This window comes from Tachysurus fulvidraco, chromosome 13 (assembly GCF_022655615.1).
Source record: "Tachysurus fulvidraco isolate hzauxx_2018 chromosome 13, HZAU_PFXX_2.0, whole genome shotgun sequence".
Lineage (NCBI taxonomy): Eukaryota > Metazoa > Chordata > Actinopteri > Siluriformes > Bagridae > Tachysurus > Tachysurus fulvidraco.
In genome coordinates this window covers 14,700,453-14,714,839 of record NC_062530.1, presented here as the reverse complement: position 1 = coordinate 14,714,839, position 14,387 = coordinate 14,700,453, and the positions used below count along the sequence as shown (strand labels likewise).

At 41.5% G+C, this 14,387-nt stretch overlaps 1 protein-coding gene across 9 annotated transcripts in view; it reads left to right on the top strand.

Moving 5' to 3' along the window:
* The window catches only part of bcar1 (BCAR1 scaffold protein, Cas family member), a 69,838-nt gene that overhangs the window by 52,642 nt on the left and 2,809 nt on the right, over positions 1-14,387 (top strand). For all 9 annotated transcript variants that reach the window (XM_027161700.2, XM_047822323.1, XM_047822324.1 and 6 more), the window contains 4 exons: positions 9,253-9,396; positions 11,641-11,751; positions 12,158-13,318; positions 14,179-14,268. In XM_027161700.2, coding sequence (XP_027017501.1) covers positions 9,253-9,396; positions 11,641-11,751; positions 12,158-13,318; positions 14,179-14,268 — 1,506 coding nt within the window. The remainder of the gene's footprint in view (positions 1-9,252; positions 9,397-11,640; positions 11,752-12,157; positions 13,319-14,178; positions 14,269-14,387) is intronic.

Genomic DNA, 14,387 nt, shown 5'->3' with positions numbered 1-14,387 from the left:
CACATAACACACACACACACACGCATACATAGACTGTATGTAAAGCTCTTATAAACCTCAAGACACCTTAATATATACATTTATTTGAGTTTTGTTATTAGGTAATGAGGTTATGATGTCACTTGTGAACAGCTGTGAATGTCTCAGGTGACCACTTGTGATCTGATGTTAAGACCGGTCTACAATTCCACTTATACGGCCCTGTCACAATCTCTGCTCAGAAAGCAAATGCGTAATGTCATGTGGACTGACTGTGTGGCAGTCCACTGCACACAAGAACAGGCAGAGGGATTGGAAGAGGATGAGGTGAGGGGAGGAAGAAGAGTGTGGAAGCTTATCTGCAGCAGCTCTTATTAAGAATAGAGAGGTGCTGGTGAACACAAGCAGTGACAGAATGCATGTGGATTTAGACTCTGGTGAGACAGAGCTTTCAGCAGGCTGTTGAAACTGGAATCGTATTGTAGTGTTAATCTGTGATAATAGGCACCCACGTAGAGTCTTGTATGTGGTGTGTATTTCAGTGCCACAGCCTGCTTCATTGTGATCTAACTGTCAGTATGGCTCTGAAACTCATTGTGGTTGTGTTTATCCTGAGTGTATTTTATGTGAATATTTTCAGTGTTGTTCTGTTCCATTATGACAGACACACACACACACACACACACACACACACACACACACACACACACACACACACACACACACACACACACACAGGGCATGGACTATATGTGTGTTGCGGGCATTCCCCTGGGAGGGCTGTAATCTTCTGCATGTCTCTTTAAGTACATTTTTCTGTGCTGGAGATTCATCCTTCTGACTGACTGAAGAACAGCTTGTACTTAAGGAATGCGTTTAGCTTAGAATGATAAGTGGATATATGAGGAAAGACAAAGTTAGATAGAGAGAGAATGGCTTTTGAATGGACAGGGGTTAGAAAGACTGTAGTTTGAGTCAGTATTTTCATTTGGGAAACCAAGCATGTATATGCTATACAATAATATACAATGTCATCATTCTTTCGGCTGAGCCCTGTTGGGGTCGCCACGTGGTCCGCATATTAGAATAGGCACAGGCTGGATGCCCTTCCTGATGCAACTGTCCCATTTTTCCGGGATTGGGAACGGCACTGAGAGTTATCTTTTCTGTGACTGGGTTATCTCTCTGCCTGGGCTGCAGGAATGAGAGCACAGGATCCTGCTGCTAGAACACCAGGAGGCATACAAGAATATACAATATTTTTACATAGAACGACATATAAATAAAATAACTGCTGTATGTTGTTATTGCCAACAATAAGACCAAAACTAAGAGTTTAGCTTAGTCTTTTGGGTGTGTATGTGATCCACTCGCTCTCTGCCTGCTGGTATGTCAGGTCACAAGAGTCTCCATCTGTGAACCCTACACACACACACACACACACACACACACACACACACACACACACACACACACACACACACACACACACACACACACACACACACACACACACACACACACACACACAGAGCATCACTTCCTCTACACTCCCCACAGGACAGAGTTAAGGGGTCAGTGAATGTGTGTCATTCAAGACAACTCTCTGCTTCTTTGTCTAGTGAGATGTCCTCCGTTACCTGCTGTGGACTCATTTTCTGCTCTGCTAGCTTGACACAGGAAAAAAAAAAAGGAAAGAGTTACTAGGAGTTACTAGGAAAGAGAACACCAGGCCAATAGCTGTTGTGGTGGGTGAGGATGAAGAGAGGGAGGAAGGCTCTAGTTTCTCATGTGGAGCCACAGCCTGTGGCCTTTCATTAGCTGACCACAAAGGCAGTGTGGGTTTGAGACAGAGCCGGAGGGAGGATGAGCCCAGAAATGCCCGTCAGTATAAACATGAGGGCTCTTGTTGCCTCTTTATTTGTGCTCCATTGGTTCTCATCAAAGGCCTGAGATATTAAAACAGGGCACAGGACTGGCTTTGTACTGTAGTGTTGAAAAATCACCACTTGTGAATCTGACATAACACACACACACACACACACACACACACACACACACACACACACACACACACACACACACACACACACACACACACACACTTTTTCATCCATTGATGATGAGTGTGCAGTTTAGCTGTGTGTGTGCATGTGTCATGTTTGTTTGCTGTAGTAAACAAACCTTCAAGCTCTAATTGGTTCCTGTTAGGCAGCTGCTGCAGGGCTTAACTCCATGTTCACCTCTTTAGTGATCATTATGATATTTTACTGTCTCTCCTCTCTTGAAGGGCAAACATGAAAGGAGACTAGATCTGCTTTTAGTTTTCTAACAGAAACCAAATGTTACAGAATGTCTGTCCAGCTCATCTAACCGCTAACTAGAATCAAATAAAGCATCGTTCATATTGATAGTATTCGATTACTAGTATCGGAAATTTAAATTATACTATGTGGGTTTCTGTTAATAATTCACACAAGCGCTCTCTTTCTCTCTCTCTCTCTCTCTCTCTCTCTCTCTCTCTCTCTCTCTCTCTCTCTCTCTCTCTCTCTCACACACACACACACACACACACACACACACACACACACACACACACACACACACACACACACCATTCTCAGTCTCTGACTAACCTTTGATCATAGACAGCAGGTCTGATGCGGTCTACAAGGACACACACTCATCCTATTCTTATTAATGGGTGTTGCAAATAAGCTTGATTGTTGTGTTGCCAAATGCAAAGTAAGAGTTTGTGTGTGTGTGTGTGTGTGTGTGTGTGTGTGTGTGTGTGTGTGTGTGTGTGTGTGTGTGTGTGTGTGTGTGTGTGTGTGTGTGTGTGTGTGTGTGTTCAGACAGCCTCACATTACTATTTCCACTACATGAACAAAGCCACAAGTAAAGAGAGACAAGAGTGAAGTGTTGTTAAGTATAAGTAGCATTCAAGCATGCAGGAGATAAATTGGTTTGGTGAGACAGAAAGGGAGAGAAATGCAGAGAGTAAATGAGGATGCACATCAGGGAGACCAGATAAAGAAGAAAAAGAATTGAAAAACAACATGCAGTCTGCAGAAGAATGTAGAGAGCTGTCTCCAGGTCTTATAGAGACAAAACTAGAAGGGGCTTAAACAGGAAGATGATAGTAATGCATTGTCTTTACAGAACACAACAGCAGCATGGAAGAAGTGCTTGGATTAACACTTCCTCTAATCAACTGTTTGACTGAACAATTAACATTGGCTGCAACCAAATAATGCCGTTTTTAAATAGATAAAAATGTATTCTATTTTGAAACTACAGAAATTGGAATCCACTGTTGACAAAACAATAAACACAATGTAAGTGAAATCCCAACAGTTTTAAACCAGTGAAATCATCAGGCTGTATGACTGCAAGTTAACATATTTCTCTTGCTGTTGTGTCTTAATCATTCATTGTACAGCTTTTGAAAAATGAAACATTAGTGCAGATTGAGGACTAAAACAGATGTTACTATTACTTACTATTCTGTGTTGTTAAAAATGAATTATGCTTTACAGAACCGTACAGCAAAGAGTACCTGTTAAGTGCATCTTGTACTAATGTGTGTTCAGTTTAATTGAATAAGCTATTTAAATCTGACATTGTGATCTGTATATAAAAGACTCTTGTCATTTATAAGATTTGAACATCATGCATTAATGAACATTCTTATACACAAACTCAGGAGATTACGATTTTTTTTTTAACCCCCATGATTTTTTTTCATAATTGCTCCTGCGAGTGATTTCTAATTTTGTTTCTATTCATTTTTTTTAAACAAGGCCCATTGTTGGCCCTTTCTCCTACTCCCACTGCTTCTTGTTGGTCCTATTGTTGGTCTGATACCAATAAACATATACAACTGTAACTAATTACAGGACTCCTAGATAAAAGGAGAAGCATGTGAAGAGTGTGAGGAACAGGCTTATATCCCACCCAACACAGTCATGGCAGTAATGTGGAGAACGTTTGAGTGTCTCAGGACTGTTAACATGGCTCTGTGTGGATAAAAGCTGGGGTCTGTCTGTCTCCCTGCAGATGCCCTAATTCAGCACACATGGCACATGCCACGTGGCACTCACAAACTGACACGTGCTCATACACACAAGTGCTGAATTAATTAGCCACTTATTAATCTAGCATTTGGTGGAAGGAAGGAGAGGAAGACTATAAATCTCTCACTTTGTCTCCTTTACTGCTGCTGTTGGTCCTGATCTAGCTCAGACAGCAGCTGTATTCTCTATAGCCTCTTTAAATTTGGCTTTAACCATTCTTCTGGCTGAGTAGGGGATTGCAGTCTCACAAGTCAACTACACACTAGCAGTGCCCACATTAAACCAGCCATGAAAATGGAGAAAGATTGACTTCAATCAAGCTGCCATAAAAAAGTAACTTCAGTGAAGTTGCAATAAAAACCTTGAACCCAAGAGCGAAAATCAAAGAGAGTTCGAGTGGGTACATTCAAGTCACAGCTGCTTGGATGCCCTAGAAAGGCTGCTATATGTAGGAGTGAGTATATGTGTGTAGCTGAGGAGGCAGCTGCTTTGGCACTCACATGACACCCTGCCACACAACTCAGCTCAGAACTCTGTGGAATATTTGCATTTATAGCCTATTCTGCTCACACACACACACACACACACACACACACACACACACACACACACACACACACACACACACACACACACACACACACACACACACACACACACACACACACACACACACACAAATAATAGACTGGTGAATGTATTGGCACAGTTTAATTGTGAACCTCAGATTTGTTCAGTTTTGTGTTTTGTTGAAGTTACATATTGGGCTAACATTTAAACACGTACAGCCTTTGATTTAATTGCTTCTCTAAAACAACTCTCTCCAACATAAACCTGTATACTAGTGCAAGATACTAGGACATATCTAAATGTAACAGTGACATAGAGTACTTGTCTCGATTGGCTTTATGCTGAGGACTAGAGTTATTTCAAGGACAGATAACTTCACCAAGTACTCCAATAATTATCTGACCTAAAATACCTTGACTCTACCTTTAATGCCTGATGTGTGGTCATATGCTATAACATGACAAGCACCAAGGGCAAAGATTCCCAGCATGCATTTCTGACTTTGTACAAATCAAGTAAGTCTTTCTCTTGTGGTTGAAATTTAGCCTCATCCTGCCCTTATCCCCATTCTCACAATAAACAGATGCAGACACTGTGTTGTGGACAGAGGAGGCTGTAAAACTTTTCAGCTCTGTCTGAATAATGGCAATGTGAATGCCACCCAGACACACACACACACACACACACACACACACACACACACACACACACACACACACACACACACAAACACAAACACACAAACACACACACAGACCCCCTACCTGCACTCGGTGACCTAAAACAAAACCACTGAGATACGAGGACAGCTTGCTCCACAGATGGCCAGTGTGTGAGATGTTGGGGTTAACAGTGCTGTCATGCACAGCCTCTTTGATATTAACTTGTGTGTATTGGGTCAGTGCATACAAATGCATGAGAAGAGAGGGAACATTTTGTTAAAATGTACTGATTGAAATCATTCTTTATACTCAAAACTCACGTTATGTGCCCAGCCGGGGCTGTGTGTTAAACTACCGTGGGTGCGTTTAACTACAGAAGCTGAAGCCAGTTTAAAATAAAGATGGACACACTAATTACATCAGAGAAAATATAACCAAATCATATGATTTTCGAATTTACGTCTGAATTATAATTATTATACTATTATATTGCCATTATTGCTTATTATAGTCTAATCTGATTCTACAGCTAAAGGGTCTGGTTTATTTCACAGCCTCATCATTGTTATAATTTAATTCAGTTTGAGTTTACATTTCATCAGGTAGAAATATTATCGTTACTCCCTTTAGTACTTTTCAGAGAGCGGCAGTTTTTAAAGTGGCTTGAATACCAATGTTCAGCAGTCACCGTGTCAGATGGGGTCACAGCTAGTGTCATGGGGAGTCCTTAAGCTTTGCATTGGTGTTTTGGGGACTCATGATACTGTATGCAATCTGCTTCTCACTTCAGTGACGACCCTTACACACATGGTGGGGTTTTGTGATCGTGACTTTTGATCAGCTGTCATGGCGGTCAGACGGTCAGTGCTGCACTATTATCTCCCCTTGTTGAGCACGGCACCGAAGAGATCCCATGTCTCTTAGTGACATCATTGTTAAGGCAACCAAGCCATGAATGTTGTGACAGCTGGTCCCCACCCTCCTCAAACATACACACTCACTTCTCATTCATTTACAAGCATCCTTTTAGTTACATTGATGAGAGGTTGTGTGATAGTCAGTGGACCATATGGCACTCTGCCAAACTCATTGATAATTCACATTATTGATTGCCGTTTCTTTCGAAAAGCCCTTCAGTGGGTCTCAGTGGGCTCCTGAAGGTGCTTAGGGTGGAAGTCAAAAGTGAAAGGCATTTAAAGGGACTCTCACGTTTAGCTGTGCAAATGGTGAATAATTTGACTTTTAATCTATTTAAATGCTTGGGGGATTGTTTGTGTATATATCATGTATAGCTCTAGGGGTCAAATGATTATTTGCATTTCTCTGTGGTTTATTTTAATCCGTCTGACACAAGCCTTAATTGTTTCCCTCTTTTTAATTTCTTATTTGATTAATATTCCAAAAGATGTTATTTAGGATAGAAGAGCTTGATACATTATTAATGAAACCTCGGAGGGTCTCTTATTTGATACGTTTTTTAATTTGGAAAAAAAAAATAAAATAAATAATCCAACACTAAACAATTCTGTTTTTATGGGAGGTTAGAGACATAGCAAAAGACTTTGCAAAATATAATTAGACTAAAATATAGACTTGGAAAATATCTTTTTAAAAATATAATATACTGAATAGAAATACTGTTGCATATGTAATATATTAAAAGACAAAGAATGCATTGCATCATAAAAACAAAAAAAAAAAACTATAAATAAATGCGTAAGATAACAAAATATAAAAGAGTCAAGTAATTGTTATTCCCAGTTCATATCTTTTCCACTACGTATTGTAAAATGCTATTCTATTTCCTTAATAATTCCATATTAAAAAGCTTACAGTCTATCCTGTGTCACAGCAACAGAAATGCAAATATGGTATCTGGTGTAAGAGAACATTTGTGAATTTTATGTAAGATTTCCTTACACTGTATATTATAGGAATGGAGATATTTAAATAAGATGAAAGGTTGGCGTTGATGTTAACTGGATTACTTTAGGTTATTTGTATGTTTATATTGTATATGAATCCTTAATATGGTAGCTCTCTATTTTTCACTTACAAATTGACTCTATGGTTTATAAAGGCTTCTAAAGGAGGAAGTGAATTCTAACTAGAGTGAGCTGTTTGAACCCTGGACCACGAGGACACATATTCTGGTATTATTTTGGTACGCCGGTGTTATTTCAGAATTTGCACAACACTTGTGAGTGTGTGAGGTCACACACCTGCAGAGGCGCCTCAATGTGTGTGGAAGTGTGTACAGCACCGTGGAGAATGTTTTCATTAGCTACAGCCATGAATGTAGAGCAGTGGCAGAGTAGGGAAAGAGAGGCGGAGGGAAACTGAATCGTGACGGATTTGTCAGAAATAAGAAATAATGTGTCATTCTTTAGTCACTCGTTTTTTGGCTTGTCAGAAGACATGAGTAAAATGGGGAGCTGGGAGGATGGGATGACACACTTGAGGAGTTTGAGTTGAATTAGCAGCGACAGTGTCAGATTTGTTTAATGGCTAACAACTTACACACAGCTGGTGACATGCCATCCGTAGGGGAGCAACAGCAAATATTATTACAGGGTTACAGACTTTTATTATATACACATAAAGCTGAAGTTCACTGACTCAGTTCAGTGCTACAGGATAAGGGTCAGCACTTGCCATGTTTACTGCATTACCGAGTGCATGCATGTAAGACATAAGAAACTTGGATTACTTTTAAACAGGTAAAGAATGATTTGTATTCAGATAGCTTGAGGTACACAAAGCTGACTTGTTCTAATTATCATCCCTGTGTTAGGCTCTTCAGCCTGCCTGATTTCCATCACTAGAAAAAAAAGGTAATAAGAATGAATGACAGGATCTTCTGTATTTTTGGCAGTGATGTGTAACACTGAGAAAACAACAATCGTCTAAATTTCACAATTTCGTTTATGTATGGTTATCCCAAAATTGGTTTTTAGCTGGCTCAAATAAATAAAAAAATCAGCCTAATCTGAATGCCAAAAATCTGCCCCTATACCCCAAACCAAATACCCAGTTTTATTGTTTAATTCACTGAAATTATTGTGTGTTAGTGTGTGTTAGTGTGTGTGTGTGTGTGTGTGTGTGTGTGTGTGTGTGTGTGTGTGTGTGTGTGTGTGTGTGTGTGTATACATGTAGTGGTGATGGGATATTTTTTCTGTGATATGGTGATATAGTGTGCCGTCTTTCTATAAAAAGAAGGGAGTGCATAAGGCATTGAATGAATGGTGCATTGGTCTGATTGAAGTGCTGATAGGTCTCAGTGACTCCAAAACCTCAAGGGATCACTGTCATGGATGAACTAGACCTACTAAGAACTCTCTCTCTCTCTCACACACACACACACACACACACACACACACACACACACACACACACACACACACACACACACACACACACACACACACACACAGACACACATACATACAATTATATAGCTAAGGCTCTCTACATGTATTTAGTTTACAGTATAGACTAGAATCTGGATACTCATGAACACACTGGTGTTGTGGCCCATGTGTCAGTATCGCAGTGTTGTGAGGGCAGTATTATGGTCCTGGACTGTAGTCAAAATAAGGCGATGACTGTTTTTCTTTCTCAGGCTGGGAAAGTTGACACAGTTCTGCCACCATAAGAGAGAGAGAGTAAACAGGCAGACAATAGGACAGCTCTTGTTCCCACGGTGACCCCCAAAGACCCCTGTTCAGATTACAAATGATAGGGAACAACATGGAGTAAAGGTCACTGGAGCAGAAGTTAGTGCAAGTAATAAAGTTTTAGAAAACAATTGCTTTAATACAAGTGAAGTCTGGGCCCCAGCTGCCATCTGGGGTAAATTTATTTCCTTTGCCAGTTGTTGTAAAGATAAGTGTAAACCAGGCAGAGAAGTTTTGTGGGTTCTGATTACTTTTAACGTTTTATTATTTGTTCTGTCTCTGTCTCAGGTGGTGGTGCCCACACGTGTTGGCCAAGTGTATCTGTATGACACAGGGAACACAGAACAGGATGAATATGATGTCCCCCGACACCTGCCTACCTCCCAGGACATCTATGACGTTCCACCTACCCGTGGCCAATACAACCAACAGGTAACTGAACATTACTCAACAGTATTAACATCAAATGTATCAGATAGGATGAAGTATAATCACCACCGAGTATACAGTTTTTGTTCAAATTAAAATATCCACACAACCTCTGGCATAGTGTTGGCATTTACATGCTGATGTAACACACAAGATGCTACATAGAACAAAGACAGAGCTAAGGACTTACTAACTAAGTTAGTCCTAGGCACATAAAGTGCATCTGTGTAAACAGTGCAAACAAACAATACAACACAATACACAAAAGACAATACACAAAAGCAGCACTGATCAGTTTACATACTGTAGGTTCTATGCTCAAAACGTCATCTAAGATTCAGTAAATTTGGTCTATGTGACCTAACACACAGTCAGTTTCCAGGACAGAGGGATTTTCCACACACAAAGACAGCACAACCCATTGTACTTTCACTTTATACTGTATACAGCCATAAGCAGTGTGTCAGGTAGATGAGCTTTACAGAATCCCCTGAAAAACGAAGGTCAGGCTGTGACTGTAGGACAGTTTTTGAGCTCAGTCCAGCCAATACTGTATTACAGAGGTAAAATCTTTGCTTTTATATCTAGTTTTATAACTGGTATTTTATATCTAGTTTTTCTATCTCATAAACATGATTGACATGAGTGTGTAGGTGTGCAGGTGATAGACGGCTGACTTTTTCCTCTGTTAGCTCAGACATTCCACCAGGCGTCATTTATCTATAAAGTGCCTCCGTTCCCATTAATGTTTGATAAGCTTGACCTATTAAATCCATGCTATTGCACTGTCTCTCTTGCTTTCATTCTCTTTCCCTTCTCCTCCCTTCCTCATTCTTTCTCTCTTATTTTTCCTCTCAGACTGTATTGTCAGGCTCATATTGGATTGAAGTTTATTTTTGGAGGAGGTCATGCATTACTCGTAGGGGAAGCACATATTTCAGTGGCTAGAGGCATTCGAAAAAGAAGGTCGATTTTGTGTGTGTTTCTGAATTTCTTTTCAAACTGTATGAAGCAAAATGTCCTGGGAGTACAGAGTATGTCTGAGTGAAAGTCTGTGTGTACGCTCTTGAGCTTGAAATGGCTGTCAGAAAGATCTGTCCCTCAGTGCATTATACTGTGTCACACACACACACACACACACACACACACACACACACACACACACACACACACACACACACACACACACACACACACACACACACACACGTAAGACAGGCCCATGGCAAGAAACACACACACACACACAATACAGAGAAGGAAGGAATGAGGGAGAAGAAGATAAAGAATGCATTGGAGAGTGCAGATAAGATATTGGTGTGACAGAGAAGGTGTTTGGTTTGTGATCAGAAACACTATAGGTATAGAAAATGGTGAGAGAAAAACTGTGGCAGTGGTTTCTCTTATACGTATGTGTCAGTGCTCCCTCAAAATCTCTCTGTTCTAGTAGGACATGGAGAATATTCACTCTTCCTTTCCTTTGTCAACTTTTGTCCATGCCTAAGCCAACGAGATGACATCCGTGAAGTAACATGGACAGCATGTGAAATATCAGTGATAGAACAATATTTATGTACAAACAATACACACAGAAGTTATGATTGCGGTTATGTGTAGCTGGAGATGTGTTCATTAGAACATGCCATGTTTGTTTGTCTTTAGAGTCTGAGTTGTCTTGCAACTAGAGGACAGATTTCACAGAGCTCTGATGTCACCAGTTTTTGGTTCTAGCACAAAAAAGACTGTGGAACTGGGGTGCCAGGAAACTGTTTAAAATTAGACACAAGCACCTTGCCAGTGGAAAAGGGCTACTGTATATGGCAGGTAGCAGAAAGACAGGAAGACTGGTTTGAGGGATGGTGGGGGGATTAAGTGTAGCAATTCTGCTGAGTGTTCCCATCAGGTCCAGTCTTCTGTCATGCACCACTGAACTCTCTTGTGCATGTTGGGGTGTGTAGGTGTGATATGGGATTCTAAGTGGCAGAGAAGCGTGTTTATCATGTGTATTCTACCCTCACTCTTTTTTATCCAGCTACATCAATAATGTCTGTTCCAGCATGATATGGAAGAGAATGGTGGGAGGAATGGATAAAGAGGAGGAGGAGGAGGACAGGGAAATAAATATCTGTGATTTTAGGAAAGCTATTGGGAAAATAGGATGCCCTTAATACTGACAGAATATTTTCAGTGTATTTGGTGCTGTTACTCAGTGATACTCAGTGTTTCAATGACTGTTTTTTTTTTCAGGTATATGACACTCCTCCCATGGTAATGAAAGGACCAACCAGCAGAGATATGCAGGGAATCTATGACACCCCCCCAAGTGTGGACAAGAACCAGCTGCTCTCCCAGCAAATGGTGAGACATGCATACATATACACACACAGAGACGTGGTTCAGATAGGTAAAACTAATGCAGGACAGCTAGCATCATTGAGTGTTAGAGATCTCTAAAAGGAGGAATATATATTACTTTAGAGATGTGTGGAGTGTTAGAACAAGGTGAAATATGATGCTCAATGTTGTAGGTTATTGCATATAATAGGAATGCTGCGCCTTCACAAATCCTGCATAACGAGTGGAAAACCTTGGCTGTGACCCAGCAGGTCATGGTTCTGGTACCCACTAGTTTTATGGGCACCATAATGCACTATTATAAGATGAAATAACTGTTTGATTCTGTGTGTAAAGTCTGATTTAGTTTGCCAGGCAGTTTATATTACACCAGATTTATTTGTAATGAGCAATATGTACTCCTTTCCAGGTGTATGACTTTCCCCCGTCTGTAAGCAAGGACGTTCCAGACGCATTCATTAAGGAGGAGACCTATGACATCCCACCTCATTTTGCCAAAATAAAGTGTCCAAGCCCAAACGCAGCCAATCCTGAACCACCAATACCCGAAGATGTTTATGATGTGCCACCCCCCCAGCTAGCTGGCAAACCAAAGGCTGAGGCACAGGAGATCTATGACATCCCTAGCAGCCTGCACCGGGGTGACGTCTATGACTTTCCACGTGAGCGCCCACCAGTTGCTGAGGAATCAGGGGACTACATCTATGATGTACCACCACAGGTGGTACGTGATGCAGCAGGTGCTTCCACAGAAGAACTGACAGTGAGCTTTAAGCGCCTATCTGCTTCCAGCACAGGCAGCACACGCAGTAATTTGTCCACTTCATCTCTGGACACAGTGCCAGTGCGGGACAGCACAGTGCCAATCCGCTTGCTTTCCCTAGACCTTGAGCAGGCCATGGAGAGGCTGTCACGCCTGCAGCAGGCTGTAGATACCTCAGCTTCGATGCTCATGTCCTTTGTCAGTGGTGATTGGAGGAGCCCTGCCCAGATGGATGCTAATTTGCCCTCCATTCGAACTGCATCTGACTGCTTACGAGCATCAGTCAGAGAGCTACTGGAGTTCTCTCGTGGTGCTGTGGCCAACGCTGCTCAAGCCACTGACCGCACGCTGCAGGCCAAGCTCAGCAAGCAGGTGCAGAAGATGGACGAGGCCTTCCAAGGTCTGGTAAAGCACAGTCAGGCACTGGATGCCCTGGGCTGGGCTCCTGCTGCTCTCCCAGCACCAGCTGCCAACAGTGGTGGGGACGACCTGGACCAGCTGGTCATGTGTGCTCGCGCTGTGCCTGATGACACCAAGCAACTCGCATCCTTCCTGCATGGCAATGCGACATTGCTCTTCAGACGGACAAACAGACAGCAGCAGCAGACCTCAGAAGTGTTGGGCCAGCTGAGCAGCAGCAACTCTAATGTCTCAGGCTATCAGACAGGCACACCTGACCGGACTAACATCCAATCACGTCCCCTGCCCTCACCGCCGAAGTTCACAGCTGAAGAGGAGCCTCCTGAGCGGCCCTATGAAACCACAGAGGAGGGCTGGATGGAGGACTATGACTATGTACATTTACAGGTACAAGAGCCAAATCAAATTAGACCTCAGATATTTACCATCAGTAGTATATAAATAAGAATCATATGGCAACACAAGGACCTTGTTACTTAATGCCTTATTGCTGCTACAGCTATACAGTGTTTTCTGTATAACTCGTTTAACTGACATAGAAAAACTACTACAACTACTACCTGCATGACCACATAAATTTATTTAAAAATGTATCAGTAACACCTAAATTATTACTCAATAAAGAGTGATGTGCTACATATGGGGAAAATACTAGTGCTGTGGGGTTTTCTGGTCATACCCTCCTGAGGCTGTAATTGTACCTGTCTTCAAGTTAAGGTGTGAATTCAGGGTGCAGGTGGCTTCTCACATGGCTGCACTGCCATCAGAGTGAGAAATGGCCTCCATGTCCTCCTTCATGTGGGTTGCACTCCTAATCCCCTATTGTAGTGCTTAACGTGTCATCATCAATCACTCCTGACCATGTTCTAGCCTGTTTTCTCAACATAGCCCATCTTCTCTTATTCCAGCTGCATGGACTTTACAGATAGGTTTTTTTTTTTTTTTTTTTTGCAGACACTATTTCTAGACATTTCTCAGCCAAACAGCTAATTTTTGATAATTGTCAACTACTATGGTGGCAAACAAAGGGATTGCAGATATTGCAGATGAAAGAGACTTTTCTGCTTAACCCATACCACCTCCCTGTGGCTATATAAGAAATGACATATACACCAGAATCAGTGCAGAATCTGTTTAAATGGGCATCTCAGGACAGAACAAAAAAAATCCAATTACCATACAAGATGTATTTTAGCACTTTTATGTCTATGATGAAATGCAACCCTAATGGATTTGTTGTCATTTAGGGTAAGGAGGAGTTTGAGAAAAACCAGCGACAGCTGCTGGAGAAAGGCAGCATCAACAGACACAATAAGACCCAGCTGGAGCAGCAGCAGGTCAGTCACTAACTAAATGACTTTTTGATAATATAGCAGTCTGTAGAATGTCACCGAACAGATTTGTATTTTAAATTATGCATTTTAAAGTTGAACTCATTGAAGCTCCATTAACTAGC